We start from the raw sequence: 18,915 nt of genomic DNA, 5'->3' as shown, positions 1-18,915 counted from the left end.
ATCTCCAAATACTTGGAAACTAAACAACACAATTGTAAATAACTCATAGTGTAAGGAGGAAGTCTTAAGGAAAATTTAAAAATCATTCAACTGAGGGGCGCCTGGGTGGCTCCGTTGGTTAAGTGTCTGACTTCGGCTCAGGTCATAATCTCGTAGTTCATGAGTTGGGCTCTGTGCTGACAGCTCAGAGTCTGGAGACTGCTTGGGATTCTGTGTATCCCCTCTTTCTCTGACACTCTCTCTCTCTCTCTCTCTCTCTCTCTCTCTCAGATAAATAATAAAACATTAAAAAAATGTTTAAATCAATGAACTGAAAAAAATGAAAGTAATCACATATCAAAATTTGTGGGAACAGCTAACACAGTGCTGAGAGGATAATTTATGACATTAAATATTTACATTTAAAAAGAGAAAAACACTCAGTAATCTCTGTTGACATCACAAGCATTTGGGAAAAAAAAAAAGGGTAAGGGTGCCTGTGTGGTTCAGTTGGTTGAGTGTCCGACTTTGGCTCAGGTCATGATCTTGTGGTTCGTGAGTTTGAGCCCCACGTCGGGCTGACTCCAGAGCCTGGAGCCTGCTTCAGATTCTGGGTCTCCCTCTCTCTCTCCCCTTCCCCCAATACCCTCTCAAAAATAAATAAACATTAAAAAAATTTTTTTAAAAAAGAGTGAAATAAACCCAAAGCAAGCAGAAGGAAGGCAATAACATAAAAGGCAGAAATCAATGAAAATGAAAACAGGACAACAACTGAAAAAAAATTAATGAATCCAAAAACTGGTTATTTAAAAAAACCAACAAAAGAGAGCCAAAGCATAAGAGACTGTTAAAAACTGAGAACAAACTGAGGGTTGATGGGGGGTGGGAGGGAGGGGAGGGTGGGTGATGGGTATTGAGGAGGGCACCTTTTGGGATGAGCACTGGGTGTTGTATGGAAACCAATTTGACAATAAATTTCATATATTGAAAAAAATAAAAAAATAAATAATAAAAATATCAACAAAATCTACAAAACACCGAAAAGACTGACAAAGGTAAAAGACACAAATTATCAGAAATGAAATGAGGGATCACTACAGACCCTGAGGACATCAGAAGGATCATATAGCAATATATGCATGCATTCTGTGTGATTCCATTTATGTAACGTTCTTGAAATGACAATAATACAGAAATGGATAACAGTCAATTAGTGATTGACAGGAATAAGGGATGAGGAGCAAATAGGAGGGAAGTGGGTGTGGTTATAATGGTATAGCAGGAAGGATCCTTGAGGTGCTAGAGTTGTTCTCTATCTTAACTATCAATGTCAGTCTCCTGGTTGTGATTCTGTACTACTGTTTTGTAAGATGTTACCTTTGGGGGGATTGAGTAAAGGGTGTATGTTATCTCTTTGTGTTATTTCTTAAAATAGCATAGGAATCTACAGTTCTCTCAAAATAAAAGTTAAACAAAAAATTCATGTAAAAAATTCTAAAAAGAAAACAGTTGTTTCTTCGGGGGAATTTGCGAAACAGCAACATTCCTTTCTTCATTCAGAAGTGTAATAGTTCTATGTCTGAAGCTAAAACCAATTGAGGATTGTTTCTTGAATTTGGTTAATTGAACTATTAATGTTATTAAAAAGCAAGTTATCCATTATATTACTTTTCTATCGTATTTAGAATTTTTTTTGCCTTTGCTACTATATCCTTCTCAAAAAGAATTCTTTAAAATATTCAGTAAAGTTTAGAAATTAGCTAGAAAAAAGGAAATCTAGGAAAATCACAATAAAATATTTTTAAAAGTAACATTTAGATTTTAGTTGATTTAAGAACCCTAAGTATACAAGGGTCTAACATATTGTGGATTTGAGAAAGAGGAAGCAAATTATATGACTATGTTGCAACAAGCGAGGCTTTGAATAGTTCTATTTATTTTGTGGGATTTGTTATACTGAGTGATAATGACTTTTCATCTTTTGGACTGCAGTTTATGAATATTCAAAGATTGAATATCTTTGGTGTTTATGATCTTTGCTGTGTCTTTCCTGATTTCACTTTTCTTTTACTCTTGTTCTTCCTCTTGTTTGTCCAAACTTTCAGATCAATATGCTTCTCAATTTTAAGGATGACAAAAGTGAATGTCCATGTCCTGAAGAAATCCGAGACCAGCTCTTAGATTTTCACGAAGATTTGATGACACATTGTGGTAATGTCTTCTTGACTTACAACTCTTTTTAAATGTGTTATTGATTGATTAATTGATAATTGACATACCACCACTATATAATTTTAGAATATACGGTGTGATGGTTTGATCTGCATATCTTATGAAATGATTGCCATAATAGGTTCTGCTAAGCTTCCATCTTCTCATATGGATGCATTAAAACTTTAGAAGGAAGAATAATGGGAAAAATTTTTTTCCTTGTGATGAAAACTCTTAGGATTTACCTTCTTAACAATTTTCCTGTATTTCATACAACAGGTTTAGCTGTAGTCATCATGCTGTACATTGCATACCTGGTACTTATTTAACCTATACCTGGGAGTTTGTACCTTTTGACCAGTTTCCTTCAATTCCTCTCTCCCCACTCCCCACTTCTGATAACAAGTCTGCTTTCTTTTTCTCTGAGTTTGTTGTTTGCTTATGTGTTTGTTTTGGTTTTTAGGTTTTATACATAAGTGAGATCATACAATATTTCTCTTTTTCTGTCTGGCTTATTTCTCTTAGCATAATGCCTTCATGTTCTGTCTTTGTTATCACAGATGGCAGTATTTCCCGGTTTTCTGGCTAAATAATATTCCGTAGTATGTATATACCACAACTTCTTTATCCGTTCATTTCCAGATGGACACTTACATTGTTTCCATGTCTTGGCTATCATAAACAATGCTCCTATGAGCATGGAGCTGCAGATTCCTTTTCCAAATTAGTGTTTTTGTTTCATTTGGATATGTTTTAAGAAGTGGGTTACTGGATCATATGGTAGTTCTATTTTTAAAATTTTGTGAGGATCCTCTATACTGTTTTCCACAATAGCTGTACCAGTTTACAATTCATCAGCAGTGTGCAAGGTGTTCTGTTCTCCACATGCTCACCAGCATTTTGTTAATCTTTTGCCTTTTCAGTGGTGGCCATTCTAATAGGTGTGAGGTGCTTTGCTACCTGATCATGGTTTTGATTTGCTTCTCTCTAATGACCAGTGATGATGTTGAGCATCTTTTCATGTACCATTTGGCCTTTCATATGTGTTTTTTGGAGCTGAAGAAACATCTATTCAAGTCCTTTGCCCATTTTTTAATTGAGTTGGGTTTTTTTGTTTTGTTTTGTTTGCTATTGAGTTATAGAAGTTCTTTATATGTTTTGGGTATCAACTCCTTATCAGATATATAGTTTGAAAACATTTTTCCCCATTCTGTAGGTTGTCTTTTCACTTGGTTGTAGTTAATTTGATGTAGTCCCATGTGTTTATTTTTGATATTGTTGCTTGTGGTTTAGGTGTTATATCCAAAAAATTATTACCAAGACCCATATCAAGGAGCTTTGTTGCTGTGGTTTTTTTCTAGAAGTTTCATGATTTGGGGTCAAACATTTAAGTCTTTAATCCATTTGTAGTTAATTTTCATGAGTGGTTAAGATATGGGTCCAGTTTCATTCTTTTAAATGTGAATATCTGATTTTCCCAGCACCATTTATTGAAGACTGTCTTTTTCTCCATTGGGTATTCTTGGCAACCCTGTCAACTAACAGTAAACCATGTATGCTTGGGTTTATTTCCAGGCTCTCGATTCTTTTCCATTTATCTATTTGTTCATTTTTATGCCAGTTCCATGCTGTTTTGATGACTCTAGTGAAATCAGGAAGTGTGATACTTCTTGATTTGCCCTTTTTTCTCAGAATTTCTTTGGCTATTGGAGGATTTTGTGATTTCATAGAAATTTTAGAAAGGTTTTTTCTACTTCTGTAAAAAATGCCTTTGAACTCTTGAGAGGGATTGCATTGAATCTAAGATAGCTTCTGATAATATTACCATTTCAACAATATTCTTCCAAATCCATTAACAGAAGATACCTTGCCAGTATTTGTGCCTTCTTCTTTTCACCAATGTATTATAATTTTCAGCATAGAAATCTTTTGCCTCCTTAGTTAAACCTCTTCCTAAGTATTTTATTGTTCTTGATGCTATTGTAAATGGGAATGATTTTTTTTAATTTCTCTTTCAAAAATTTCATTTTCGGTTTATAGAAACACTACATATTGTTGTCCTGCAACTTTAGTGAATTCATTGATTAGATCAAACAGGTTTTTAGGTTGAATCTTTAGGATTTTCTATATAAAAATCATGTTGTCTGCAAATAGAAACCATTTCATTTATTCCTTTCCAATTCATGTACCTTTTATTTCTTTTTATTCCCTAATTGTTCTAGCTAAGACTTTCAGTACTGTGTTGAATAGGAATGGTGAGAGTGGGTAACTTTGTTCTGTTCCTAATCTTAGAGGGAACATTTTTAATATTTCACCATTGAGAAATAAAAGCTATGGGTTTGTCATATTGGCCTTTGTTATGTTGAGATATATTTCTTCTGTGCCTAATTGTTAAGAGTTTTTATCATGAATGCATGTTAAATTTGGTTGAGTGTTCTTTCCAGCGTGCCTACAGAAATGATCATATGATTCTTTTCTTTCATTCTGTTATTGTGGTGTATCACGTTGATTGTTTTGCATATGTTGAACTATCCTTGAATCCCAGGGATAAATCATGCTTGATCATGGAGAATGATCCTTTAAATATGCTGTTGAATTCAATTTCCTGGTATTGAGAAATTTTGCATCTCTATTTGTCAGGGATAATGTCCTGTGGCTTTCTTTTCTGGTAGTGTTCTTTGCAGTTTTGGTGTCAGGATAATGCTGGCCTAGTAAAATGAGTTTCGGAGTGTTTCCTCCTTTTTGATTTCTTTGGAAGAGTTTAAGAATTGCTGTTAATTCTTCTTTAAATGTTTGGTAAAATTCACCAGTAAAGCCTTTCTTCATTGTGAGATATTTGAGTACGGATTCATTTTCCTTAAATTGCTCTATTCAGAGTTTCCATTCCTGTCTTGGTAAGGTGGATGTTTCTAAGAACTTTTCCATTTCTTCTAGGTTGTCCACTTTGTTTGCTTATAATCTTCATCGTAACCTTTTATAATCTTTAGAATTTCTGTGGTATCTTTTTCATTTTTTCATTTACAATGTCTCCTTTATCATTTATATTGTTGTTAACTTTAGTCCTGTTTCCTCCCCCCGGCCTTGGTTAGTCTACCTAAACGTTTGTCAATTTTGTTGGTTTTTTTTAAAGAAATAACTCTTATTTTGGTTAATCTTTTCTATTGTTTTTTGATCTATATGTCATTTATTTCTGCTCTAATCTTTAATATTTCCTTTCTTCTGCTAACTTTAGGCTCTGTTCATTCCTCTTTTTCTCGTTCCTTAAGCTTACACTTCGGTTTATTTGGGATCTTTCTTGCTTCTTAATGTAAGCACTTATGTATTGCTATGAACTTCCCTCATAGAACTGCTTTAGTTGCCCCCATAAATTCTGGCATGTTGTGTTTCCAGTTTTATTTGTCTCATTAAATTTATTTCCCTTTAACTTATTCTTGGATTCATTGGTTATTCAAGAGAATGCTGTTTAATTTCCCTGTGTTCATGAATTTTCCAGGTTTCCCCCTGTCATTGATTTCTGATTTCATGCCTTGTGGTCAGAGAAGATAACCAGTATAATCAGCCCTCTTGAATTTACTAAGACTTGTTTTATGGCCTAGCACGTATTCTATCCTAGAAAATGTTCCATGTGCACTTGAGAAGAATGTGTATTCTGCTGTTGTTTAATAGGATGTTTTCTATATGTCCTCTAGGTCATTTGATCTGTACTGTTGTTAAAATCCACGCTTTCCTTGTTGATTCTGTCCTGGATGATCTATTCATTGTAGAGAGTGGGGTATTAAAGTCCCCACCTATTATTGTATTACTCCTTATTTCCCCATTTAGTTTTGTTTTTGTTTTTGTTTTTGTTTTTTACCTTTTGCTTTATACATTTAAGTACTCCAGTGTTGGGTGCATAAATATTTATGGTTGTTATATCTTATTGATGTATTGACCTCTTTATCATTATATAATGACCCTCTTTGCCTCATTTTACCATTTTTAGTTTAAAGTCTCTTTTATCTGATGAATGTATAGCTTCCTGTGGTATTTTATTTTGGTTTGATTATGTTTTGGTGGGAGTTGTTGGTTTTTATTATTATTATTATTATCATTATTTTTAGTTATTTGCTTGAAATGCCATTTATCATCCCTTCACTCTTGGTCTTTGTCTTTAAGGCTAAAGTGAATCTCTTATGGGCAGCATATGGTTGGATCTTATTTTTATTCAGCTATTCTGGGTCTTTTGGTTGGAGAATTTTATACATTTACATTTAAAGTAATTATATTGCAAATAAGGACTTACTATTACTATTTCATTATTTTTTGGGTTGTTTTGTAAATCAGCTTTTCCTTTTCATTTATCCTGCTGTATTTTGTGTTTTTGTGTTGATATCTTTTGTTATGAGTATGCTTGCCTTTTTTCTTGTGTTCTTTTGTATAATTATTATAAAATTTTCCCTTGTGGTTACCATAAGGTTTATGTAAAATACCGTAAAGTTATAACAACATATTTTAATTCATTTTAAAAAGCTAATTTTAAAGAAGAATCATGAGTTATGCACCACTATTACTTTACTGTAAAATCTAATTTTGATTATATGCTTACCATTACTGGTAATATTTATGCTACCTTTTTGTGTTTTTATGATCTTAGAGTTTTTTGACTTCCATTCAAAGAACTCCCTCTGACATTCCCTATAAGGCAGATTTGGTGGTAATTAACTTCCTTAGCTTTTGTTTATTGGGGAAAGTATCTATCCCTCCTCTTTTTCTGAAGGACAGTGTTGCTGGGGATGGAATTCTTGGCTTATAGTTATTTTCTTTCAGTGTTTTGAATAAGTGGTCCCATTCTCTCCTGTCCTGACAAGTTTCTGATGAGAAATTTGCCAGTGTTCTTATGGGAGATCCCTTTTACATAACTTCTATCTTTTGCTGCTTTTAAAATTCTTTTCTTGCCTTTGCTTTTTGACATTTTAATCATAATGTGTCTCCGTGTAGCCTTCTACAGGTTCAACACCTTTGGGGTCTTTTGGGCCACATGGATCTGCATGTCCATTTCTCTCCCCAGATTTGGGAAGTTTTCAGCCATTATTTAAATATACTTTCTGGCCCTTGTGCTTTCTCCTTTTGGAATTCCCACAATGTGAATATTGTTTCTTTCCATTTTGTCCCATAAATCTCATAGGTTTTCTTCAGACTGCATGATTTCAATCGACCTATTCTTCAGGTTTTTGATTCTTCTTCTGCATATTGAGTCTACTTTTGAAACTCTCAGTCAAATTCTTCAGTTACTGTATTTTTCAACTCTAGGATTTCTGTTTATTCATTTTAATGATTACTGTTTCCTTGTCAAACATCTTGTTTTGAACTGTTTTTCGTAATTTTGTTGAGCCGTCAGTGTGTATTTTTCATACACATGTACTGATACCAAAGTTAATATAAATGTAAATAGGCTCAGAAATATACATGATGCCTGTTAGGGGTCCATATAAGAATATTTACTATGCCAAAATGGTTAACTGACCCTGTGTGGGAAGTCATAAAAAGTAGAGAGATCACAAAGGCTTTAGTACTAAGCAGGAGATAACCAACATCTTATTTTTATTTTTTCTCTTTTCTTCAGTGGCAGGGAATGGGAAGGGGGGATTGGGACATGTAACCAGATGCTTCTGGCAAAGAGATGAGAGTTAGGTTGATTTAGTCTAAAGATACTTGATCACAAATAGTTGTATTTAAACCAGTTGTGGGGCACTTTTTAGGACTGGCCTAAGAAATGTGGCACATATCTTTTGAAATTAATTAATGCTTAAGGAAATCCTTTGTTAAGTTATATGTCAGTAGCCCAAATCTATTAGGGGAGCTTTCCCCACCTTTCATTCTAAGAACTTTTGAAATAGAATTGACTTGTTCTCAACATGTGGTGCTTTTTCCCTTTAAGCAGTGATACGAACAAACTGTCCCAGTGAAAGAGAATTAATTAGTCATTTATTAGTCATTTGTTAAGTGATATATAGCACCAGTGGCATTATTTTTATTTTAGTTTAGTGAAGAGAATACAAGCATCACCTTGCATATTGATTTAACTTATGAATGAAGAAGACTAAATGAGTGCCAGAAAAGTTATACTATATATCTGTTATAAATAAAGGGATGCTCTAAAATGATAGGATTATTGCTTAAGACGTAAAGCATTTCGCTGGGTTAGGATAGCTAATTATGCCTACCATCTTTTCTCTCAATTTGTTAAAATGCCACTGTGATTTTTAGAGGCAATTGAGGTGGCTGACAGTTCAGGAGATATTTTTGGGAGGGCAAAGCTGTAAGTTTGTGCAGATAGCACCTGAAGTCAGACATGCCTGAGGGTCAGCCTAAGGGTCAGACTAAATAGCAGAATTGATCTGGACTCTTAAGAGTGTTTTTTTTTGTTCTCTGTCTCATTTTATAATTTGTCTCAGCTGCTAATAGCCCTGGGCCCATTGGAACAGGAGAAAAAGAGAAAGGAGGACGTAGAGGCCGGTGTGTGGATTTTACCTGAGAGCTAGTGAAAGAGTGCTTAACTCTGTCTTGTCAAATGTTCTTGACATGACAGCATTGCTTTAAGCTATGCGTGGATAAGTTGCAAAACCAGAGCATTTTTCTCCTAAATGTATTTCTTTCAAACACATTTTTCTTTTCTTCGTTCTCTTTGCTTTTCTCACACCAGGAATTGAGCTGGATGAAGATGGGTCTCTTGATGGAAACAGTGACTTAACAATTAGAGGACGCCTGCTGTCCTTGGTAGAAAAGGTGACATACCTGAAGAAGAAACAAGCCGAAAAACCAGTTGAGAGTGGCTCCAAGAAGTCCTGTAAGCAGTATGGAAGGAAACTGGCAAAGCAACCCAACTGCTGACATTTATTTCTCCTTTGAGCTAACATCATACTAGATGAGCCAGTGAGAAAATTGAGTTTGCAGCTTCTCAGAATCAGATTCTTTTTCTTAAAGTTTATTTACTAATTTTGAGAGGAAGAGAGAGACAGAGAGCAGGGGAGGGGCAGAGAGAAGGACAGAGGATCCGAAGCAGGCTCCAGGATGACGGCAGAGAACCCAATGCGGGGCTCGAACTCACGAACCGTGAGATCATGACCTGAGCTGACCTGAGCTGAAGTCGGGTGCTTAACCGACTGAGCCCCCCGGGCACTGCTAAGAATCACATTCTCAAGTAGATGTCTATGGCCGCCAGAAGTAGATAGGAGCATCCAACTGTATTTGTAGGAACAGATGGAGAGGTAGCAGTATTATAAGGATGGATGGGCTCCCTAGAGGACCAAAAATTTAGGTATTTGATCAGGGACTATCAAGAGAAGGTACAAAGTGGGTAATTTAGCTTTCATGTCTAAATATTATGCTATTGACTTTCAAATGTTCTTGCACCAAATTAAACTTTTTTGTTAAAGTTTAGATAGTATCTGTAACTATATTTTGGTTCTGTGATATTTCCTGAACTGTTACGCATTTCTGATGTATTTTTATCCTATTTAACTGAAGAGTAACAGCCGATACTCAGAAAATGAATAAGCACACTGGGGCTGTGAGTCTCAGGCATGGCACTCGCCCAGGAGGGGTTCAAGTAGTGGGTTGATGAGATCCTTCTTACTCGCTACCTCACATCGAAGTCTCTGTTCATTCTGTGAGGCAGCACTGGTTTATGAACAGTTTTTACTAAAAGAAGAGAAATAAACTCATGAAGATTTTAGTTGTTTTTCGTTTCCCTTAACTTACAGTGAAAATCCTTCATCCATACAGCTACTTCTAAATGTTCAGTGTCACACGCAGATCTGAATCATGCCTTCTTCCAAATAAGAGTTCAGGATTTCCTATGAAACACTTTTTGTTATTATCTGGTTTATGGTTTTGACGTACTAAAATTATCAGCCTGGTTTTGAGACATGTGGAAGTATACTGGCTATTTATCTACATTTCCTGTTTGGTTAAAATTGGTAGGTTTTGTTTTTCCTTTACTTCCTGTGTAGATTAAAGCAGGTAAAACAGCTTCTTTTGAAAATCTGCCAGTGTGTTAATGACAGGAATTGAGTACCTCTTTGTGTATAAGTTGGTCGCATCTTTCTACTTAGCTTTGATATTTTTATTATTTATTTTTAGGAGGTTTGGAAGTTCTGTTGCTTTTGTCTGTATTACACTGTATGTTACATTGCAAATTTACATTAGAATAACTTTTCACTTGAATACAGCTTTACAATCAAATCCTTTGAAGACATTTTAACTGACAATTAGGGATCCAAATTATAGTAAAAATATAATTATATGAGGTCACTATTACAAATGGCTCAAATGAGGAGATAGAAAAATAGATAGTTCCTTGAGTGCACATGACTGACTTTATAAGGATGTATGGTGATGTCACATCTGGGAGGAAAATAATGGGACAAAGAAAATAAAAGTGGAATAGACAGTTCATATTGATTACCCTATGGATTGCCAACAACAGTTTTGAAAAAGTGGCCATAGTTCTGAAACAGCTTAAATTCTTTAATTATAAGAATGAGTGTTAAGGAAAAGCTTGTGTGTTTTTGCCTTTTCATGTTCATAACTCATTTTTATTGACATATATATATGACATACACACACACACACACACACACACACACACACACACATACACATATATAGCGTTTAAATGAAGTTTTTCTTCAAAGAATGTTCCTAGCCTTTTCATTTCTGGTATTAGGCTGGGGCTATGAGAGGTACAGCTGAAATGCCCAACTTACTTGTCTTCTCTCGTTTTTTGTTTTTTTTTTTCCTTTTAAAAAATATCCGTAATGACTGTGCAGCTACTCTTCAGCAGTTGATTTCTGAGACCATGGTCCGATGGGCGCAAGAGTCTGTCATTGAAGACCCTGAACTGGTGAGGGCCATGTTTGTGTTGCTCCATCGACAGTACGATGGCATTGGGGGTCTGGTCCGGGCTCTGCCAAAGACCTACACTATAAATGGTGTCTCCGTGGAGGATACCATCAACCTGCTGGCATCTCTCGGTCAGATTCGTTCTCTGCTGAGTGTAAGAATGGGCAAAGAAGAAGAGAAGCTTATGATTCGTGGATTAGGGTAATTTATTTAACTACTACAACCTCTGTCTTATAAATGTCTTCCTTCTAATCGTTTATTCCAGTAGGTGCACTGTGCGTTTATTAATATAGATACACTGCTTAGATTACAGGCACACCGCATCATATTGTGCCTTGCTTTATTCACTTCACAGGTAGTGTGTTTTTCACAAATGGAAAGTTTATGACCACCTTGCATCGAGCAAGTCTATGGGCACCTTTTTTTTTTTTTTTTAACATCATTTGCTCACTTTGTGTCTCTATGTGTCACGTTTTGGCAATTCTCACAATATTTCAGGCTTTGTTATTATATTTGTTTTGATGGCCTGTGATCAGTGGTTACGACTCACCAAAAGCTCAGGAGATGTCAGTCTTTTCAGCAATAAAGTATTTTTTAATTGAGGTACATATGCTGTTTTGTAAAACATAATTTCCCTATGCTTTTAATAGACTCTAGCATATTATAAACATAACTGTTGTATGCACTGGGAAACCAAAAAATTTATTCGATTTGCTTTATTGCAATATTTTGCTTTATTGCAGTGATCTGGAACCAAATCTGCAATATTTGTGAGATACACCTGTAATATGATTATTAAATGAGATTGTTGCTTTTCTAGACATTGTATTTTACAGCTCACTAGAAAAACGGCTAATTTTACAACTAGATGCTAAGGTGGCAATGATACAGCACCTATCTTAGAGGGTTTTTTAAATTAATTTTTCAGTAATGTACAATCATATATAAAAATACAGGTTAATAAAAACACATTAAACTCTGTGGGGAGACAAACACTCACCACAGGAATAAGGAATTTTGTCTGTATTTACTGGGCCTTGAAAAAAGAATGGGGAGAGAATTCAACATTATAGGTGTGCTTCGTGTGAATTTGGGGATTAACATTTATACCTCATGTGTAGCCTAAGGATCCCAAAACTGAGAACGTAAAAATTGGCCTCAAATCACTGTGCAATTTTCAAGGAAAAACCTAAATACTACCAGTGGTTAACTTACAATCGAAAATTGCAAAGTACATAAGGAAACAGTCTGCCTTAAGCAAGGGTCTGCAGATACAATACTGGTGGAGTCAGAACACCTATTTCAAAACTTCAGATAATACAGTGCCAGAAAGAGAACATAAAGTTACTGTATTTAAAATGGTAAAAATACAAAGGATAAAGCAATTCTCCAAAAATAAATCATGGAAAAATGTCCATAAAAATTTGAAAAGGATCCAAAGATCTCTCTCTGCCCTCCCCTGCTTGCACTCTTGTCTTTCTCCCTCTCTCTCTCTCTCTCTCTCAGAAATAAACAAACATTAAAAAAATAAAGAAAAATTATTTTAAAAAAGGGGGGGGGGGTGTGCCTGGATGGCTCAGTCAGTTAAGCTTCCCACCTTGGCCTAGAGTGTCAGTCTCTGTGCTGACACCCAAAACCCCGCGCCCCCTTCTCCGCATCCCCCCCCCCCCCCCCCCCCCCCCCCCCCCCCCGCTCGCGCGCTCTCTCTCTCTCTCTCTATCAAAAATAAACATAAATAAAAGAAAATATAAAAAGGAAAAGATCCAAAGAGAACTTCTAGAAATGAAAAATGCATGAAAAACAGTGAATTAGTTAAATTAGGAAAGATATAGCTGAAGAGAAAATTGGTAAGTGGGATCATAGATCTGAGGAAATTATTTAGTACTGTAGCACTGAGAGGTAAAGATAAGAAAATGCAAAAGAGCAGTTTTGAGACCTAGGGGATAGTATAAGAAGGTCTACAATATGGTAAACGGGATTTCTGGAAAAGACAGAATAGATGATCTAGAAAATGGGGACATTTGAAGAGCTAGCTGTTGGCTTGAGTTTTTCAGAATCAATGAAGAACACAAGTTCACAGATTATCCTCAAGTACAGGTAGTTCCATATCCCCACCTGGATGGAATGTAGTGAAACTGCATAAAACCAGTGATAGACTATCTTAAAACTAAGTTGAAAGAAAAGCCAGAATACTTACCGAAAACAGAACAAAACAAAAACAAACAACGACAACAACAACAGCAACAAAAAAACAGTATTTGGAATTCTTAATGGCAAAACTAAAGATCATTACTCAATGAGAAACCATATTCAAAATTCAGAAACCATATTCAAAATTCAGAAAATAACCATCAATTTACAATGTGTACTCAGTTGAGAATTCTTCACAATGAACTTGTGCTTCAAGGAGACTTGGAGATGGGAGTTTATAGCCCATATTTAAGAATTAGGGCAATACAAAGATATTTCAGAATATTTACTTACAGTTCCTCATCAAAAAACCTTCTAAAGGCTGTGCATTAGAGAAAAGGAAATGGAATTCAGAGAGAAAGAATGAGAAGCAGTAAGTTTTATTGAGTGTGTTACTGATGCATACATGCGTAAATATAGGAATCACTCACAAGATTGCATAATTCAGGAATATGAAAATACAAAAATAAAAGTTTAAGCTTTATCATGTCTGCAAGAATAATACCTAAACATTGGATGTAGAAATTGAATGTAAAATGTTGAAAAATGATAGAGAATACAAACATTCTGCCAAAACAGTTAACCTAGTTATATAAATATTAAAAAGGAGAATGAAAATAACTACTGACATGGATAAAATAGGGTATAAAGAAACAATAAAAGGGTTGAACCTGGAGTTCTTAAAACAAAACAAAACAAAACATTAACGGAATAGAATACTGTTTTCTTTGACCTAAAAAATAACATTGTGGGTAAAAAAATTATAGAAAGACTCAGATTGTGTAGTGTTATTTACGTGCATTCTAAGTTCAGAACATAATACTGTATATTGGTCTTGGAACTATCAAGTATTTGAGATCATTAAAATAACGCTGGAAGGTTCTATTCCAAAATCATTATCACTGCACACTAAAAATAAGTATACTAACAGGACAAAAGAAGGAGAACAGAAAAACCGAAACAACAAAAGCAAATTCGATGGTCTTTGTAATCATATGAACATGAATCTTATTTTTTAAACGTTTATTTATTTATTTATTTTGAGAGCAAAACAGAAAGACAATGTGTGAAAAGGAGGGGCTGAGAGGGGGAGACAGAATCCCAAGCAGGCTCCCAACTCAGCACAGAGCCCAACATGAGGCTCAGTCTCTCACAACCGTGAGATCACGACCTGAGCTGAAATCAAGAGTTGGACGCTCAACTGACTGAGACACCCAGGTGCCCCTGAATCTTGTTTTGAATACTAATACTTATATCTAACCCAAAAGGGCCTTGCACATAAATGATCTTAATTCACCAAATGAGAAAGGAAGCCTCCTAGGAAATGAACTCTTTCTTGTCAAATGAACATATAGTGATAATATATGCTGTTAACACATAAATCAGTAGTGATAAAACAAAATATTTCTGAAACAAAAAGTTACGTCTTTGTGGTATGAGACATACTTCTCAAGGGACACGTTTAATGAGTGACAACCTGCCTACTGAGTGGTAGAATTATAAATCCACTCAACTTACTTGGAACTAAAGGCAAACAAGAGTTTTCAATTAAATATTTTCCAAAGTTCGGTCATGCAAAACGATTTCAATTAATGAAAGAACACATCCTGTGATTACAAGTGTGGTTTGAAAATGGAAGGTTCTCCTGTTACATGTGTTGCTGTCTTCCGTGAAGGAAAAGGAGTCCTTTCTTTACCCCATTTGTTCTTGCACGGAATAGATCTGACCTATTTTAGTCTTTGGCCCCGACATCATTTTTGTGAGTTGTGCTATCTAAAGACTCTTGTTATCGAAGATAAACTAAACCCAACTAAAAGTGAAAAACTAGGAGCACTTGAGTGGTTCAGTTGGTTGAGTATCGAACTCTTGATTTCGGCTCAGGTTGCAATCTCACGGTTCGTGGGTTCAAGCCCCGCATTGGGCTCTGCGCTGACAGCACAGAGCCTGCTTGGGATTCTCTCCCTCTCTCTCTGCCCCTGTCTCGCTTGCTCTCTATCTCTGTCAAAATAAACATTAAAAAACAAAAGTGAAAAACTAAAACTAAAAAAAAAAAAAAAAAAAAGGGCAAAAGAAAATCATTATACAAGATTCATACTATTTCATTGTCTTGATATGCCTGGAGTACCTATAAGTTAGCATATGACTAAATCAAGAGGTGAGTGAGTCAAAGGAGATCAGATATGAAGGGAAAGTTTGTTTCCCTGTAGGCTGTGCAATATAATTTTCTTGTTACATTACATCCATGACAGGAGTGTTTTGTAGGAAAAATCATATTGATTTAATTTACGTTCAAATAAAAATCAAGAGTTATTTATTTTTGATGTCTACTAAACATTAATATCCTTAGGAATGCCTTTACATACATATTATAAAAATATGTAATGGAATAGTAATAATGGGAAACATTTTGAGTAGCATCTGCTTTTTTTTTTTTTTTCTTTTTTTTTTTTTTTTTTCAAATTGAATGTCCATTTTAATTTGCTGGACTTAGATTAGTTGTACCTGGCCTTGATGTGTATTCAGTTTCTCTTTGAGAATATGTTTCCTTTAAAAAAGCATTTCTCTGGAATGATAGCACAAAATGTTATTAAACATACAAATATTGAATGTAGTGTGAAAAATAACCTACATGAAAAGCATAGATGTTTTTATATCAATAATTTATATGGGAATTTTCATAGAAACATGGTATAACAGTGACTCATATTTCTATACTAAAGAAGGTTGAACAGATGTTTGGATATATATAAAATTAGGAATCAGTGTCCAAAAGTATATTTCATATAGATGAATGTTTACATATTTAGTACCTTTCTTGTAATGGAAAAAAAAAAATAGATAACTTGTATACTATTTTTGAGAGGCTATCGTTATTTTTTGAGGAAAACTCAATTAATTATGCTTATTAGCTTTTGCTTTTATTAACTTTAATCATGATTGTGCTTACTTTTTTGTTCATGCCAGGAATTATTTCCAAAAGATTTATCAGGACCTCCGATAAATTGTCATTTAAATTTTTCTCTGACCTTTGTGCTCCCCTCCCCCCCCACCTATATTGTCCTTTCTAGGGATATCATGAATAATAAAGTATTTTACCAGCACCCTAATCTCATGAGGGCACTTGGGATGCACGAGACGGTGATGGAGGTCATGGTGAATGTCCTTGGAGGTGGAGAGTCCAAGGTAAAGGAAAACCTTTGATTCTTAAGATGCGAAGAAATATGACTCCCGAGGGCATCCATTACATATTCTTAATGAGGATTTCTTAAATCTTCTTAGGAGGACTGTTTTTTAAAGAATAGCTTTCGAAAAAAAAAAAAAAAACAAAACATAATAAAACCTTATAGATTGAGAATTGAATATGTTAGTTATTTTTTTCCTTTGATATTGGCAACAGTTTCTATCTTATACCGTGTAATTTTCTGTCTCCTAAACTGTTCCCATTTAGTGGTTATTTAGAAACTTTAAACGTTAATACTATGCTAACTTTTCGAAATTCTGAATTATAAATTAATGTCCATTACATAAAAAGTCCAAAATACAAAACATGTTCTTCAGACCCAGACATTCCCCTTGATTTAGACAACAGTTCCACTAAATTCCTGATCCAGGCCAAGTTTTGAAGATGGTGCTCTGGAGTATTTGTTTTAAGACTATAAAGTTAATTTTTTAAGTGACTCAAAATTAAAATAAAGTTCTTTAAAACTAAATGAACAAGAGTAATAAAACAGGCAACTTCATGTGAATCAGTGTAATTTCATGACCTATGATTTGCAAAATATATTTCAGTATTTTTGGAAATGTTAAGATATATTCTTCAAAATATGGAAAGGAGTCCGTATTTCTCATGTTCAGTTAGACAGACTTACAAAGATATTTATAAAGTATTCTGTTAGGGAGGGACTCAAGAGATTCATCTGGGGTATATTAGAACAAGATTTGGCCCTCAGGGGAGATGTATTTGATGGGATCTAGCATGCAGACCTTCTGGTCAAGGGGCTCATCACAGTGACAAGTCGGGCAAATCAGGGAAGGTGTGAATCCTGGAAACTTAAAAACAACAACAATAACACCTATGGTAAGAACGCCCTTCTGTGGTTCCAGGTAGTGGAACTTTTCACAAGTGGTCTCATTGAACTTTCCCTATCTTACCCCAAGTAAGTATTATCATTCATTTTAATCCAGTTTTACAGAACTGAATCATTGAGACGGAATATCATCCCAAGGAAGCACAGCTAACGGGTAGTCAGGATTCACAACTGAGTCTGCCTGAATGCTGACTAGGTTTGTGCTGCCTGTAGATTTAGGGCTGTAGGTTAGTTCCAGATCAATTCATACAAACCTCTGATAATGAGGTTTATAAATTAGTGCTGGTTTTGTTCTTCAATGGCTCAAAGACTAGGTGAGTTAAAGTCGAGACAAATGATGGTCTTCAGTCTCAAAGGCTTGGCACCCATGGGCACCCATGGAATGACAGTGTGATTGGATCTCAGTTTCTGAACTCAGTTTTCTGAAGACCATTGGCTCTCACCGCTAACTAAATGCTCTTTATGTAGGAAATCACTTTTCCCAAGATGGTGGCCAACTGTTGCCGTTTTCTTTGTTACTTCTGTCGTATAAGTCGGCAGAATCAAAAAGCTATGTTTGACCATCTCAGCTATTTATTGGAGAACAGCAGTGTTGGTCTTGGTAAGTAAATTCGTGGCTTTAATTTCACCTTTAAGATAAAAAGAATATATTACAGTTAAAAATTAAACTTTAATGGAAATTAATTTTAGATTAGTGCAGTATGTGTTGTATTTAGAAATGAAACTTTGAGGGAAAGTATGTTTTTATATAGCCTTCATGGTTGCCGCACAATCTGGGTTTTGTCTCAATGTTGTTTGAATTAACAGCCTCACCAGCAATGAGAGGTTCAACACCATTGGATGTGGCAGCCGCATCAGTGATGGATAATAATGAACTGGCCTTAGCTCTGCGTGAGCCAGATTTGGAAAAGGTAAGCAATATCCACACCCCTGTGTGTGTGTGTGATGCTTGTTTGTAGTTGTTTCTCAAGATTATTTAAATATAACTGTAATGGAGTCATAGTTACATTGATACAGTCACATCTATTGTGTACTATAAACATGTTACATATATTACATATAGCATATAATTGTAAATTACAAAGAACAAGAAACTTGAGATAAAGTGTTTCCTCTGATCACGTGCATTTTTCTCTGGAAAGGGAATGAACAAAAAGTATCTGTTGTTCCTTTTGTTTTAGTCGTACAGTTTCAATTTCTTCCAAGGTTGTTTTAACATCCCAAAGTACATTTCGTATCCTATAGACATATATTCCAGGGCAAGGCATCCGTGACATATTAAGACCTTGCACTGTAACCAAGTACTTGAAACCCCATACATGTTTGCCGGAACATAGATAAGTCCCCCCCCCCAGTGTTGTCGTTGTGATTGCACTCTAAGTAGTCTCCCCGGTCCCTCCCTTGCTCCCCTATTTAGCAGCCAGAGTGAGCCTCCTGAAAGGATCTTATTAACCCTGTCTACAATTCTTCCAGAGACTTCCTGCCTCGCTTCAAGTAAAGGCATTGTGATAGCTTCTGACTCATCTGATTGCACATATCCGTCTTATTTCATTTCCTGCAATTC

At 35.2% G+C, this 18,915-nt stretch overlaps 1 protein-coding gene across 2 annotated transcripts in view; it reads left to right on the top strand.

Moving 5' to 3' along the window:
* The window catches only part of RYR2 (ryanodine receptor 2), a 754,822-nt gene that overhangs the window by 526,451 nt on the left and 209,456 nt on the right, over positions 1-18,915 (top strand). For both annotated transcript variants that reach the window (XM_049646094.1, XM_049646095.1), the window contains 6 exons: positions 2,085-2,190; positions 8,873-9,016; positions 11,001-11,274; positions 16,332-16,446; positions 17,820-17,952; positions 18,159-18,262. In XM_049646094.1, coding sequence (XP_049502051.1) covers positions 2,085-2,190; positions 8,873-9,016; positions 11,001-11,274; positions 16,332-16,446; positions 17,820-17,952; positions 18,159-18,262 — 876 coding nt within the window. The remainder of the gene's footprint in view (positions 1-2,084; positions 2,191-8,872; positions 9,017-11,000; positions 11,275-16,331; positions 16,447-17,819; positions 17,953-18,158; positions 18,263-18,915) is intronic.

The sequence above is a fragment of the Panthera uncia genome, chromosome D2 (assembly GCF_023721935.1).
Source record: "Panthera uncia isolate 11264 chromosome D2, Puncia_PCG_1.0, whole genome shotgun sequence".
Classification (NCBI taxonomy): domain Eukaryota; kingdom Metazoa; phylum Chordata; class Mammalia; order Carnivora; family Felidae; genus Panthera; species Panthera uncia.
This window is presented reverse-complemented; position numbering and strand designations above follow the sequence as displayed.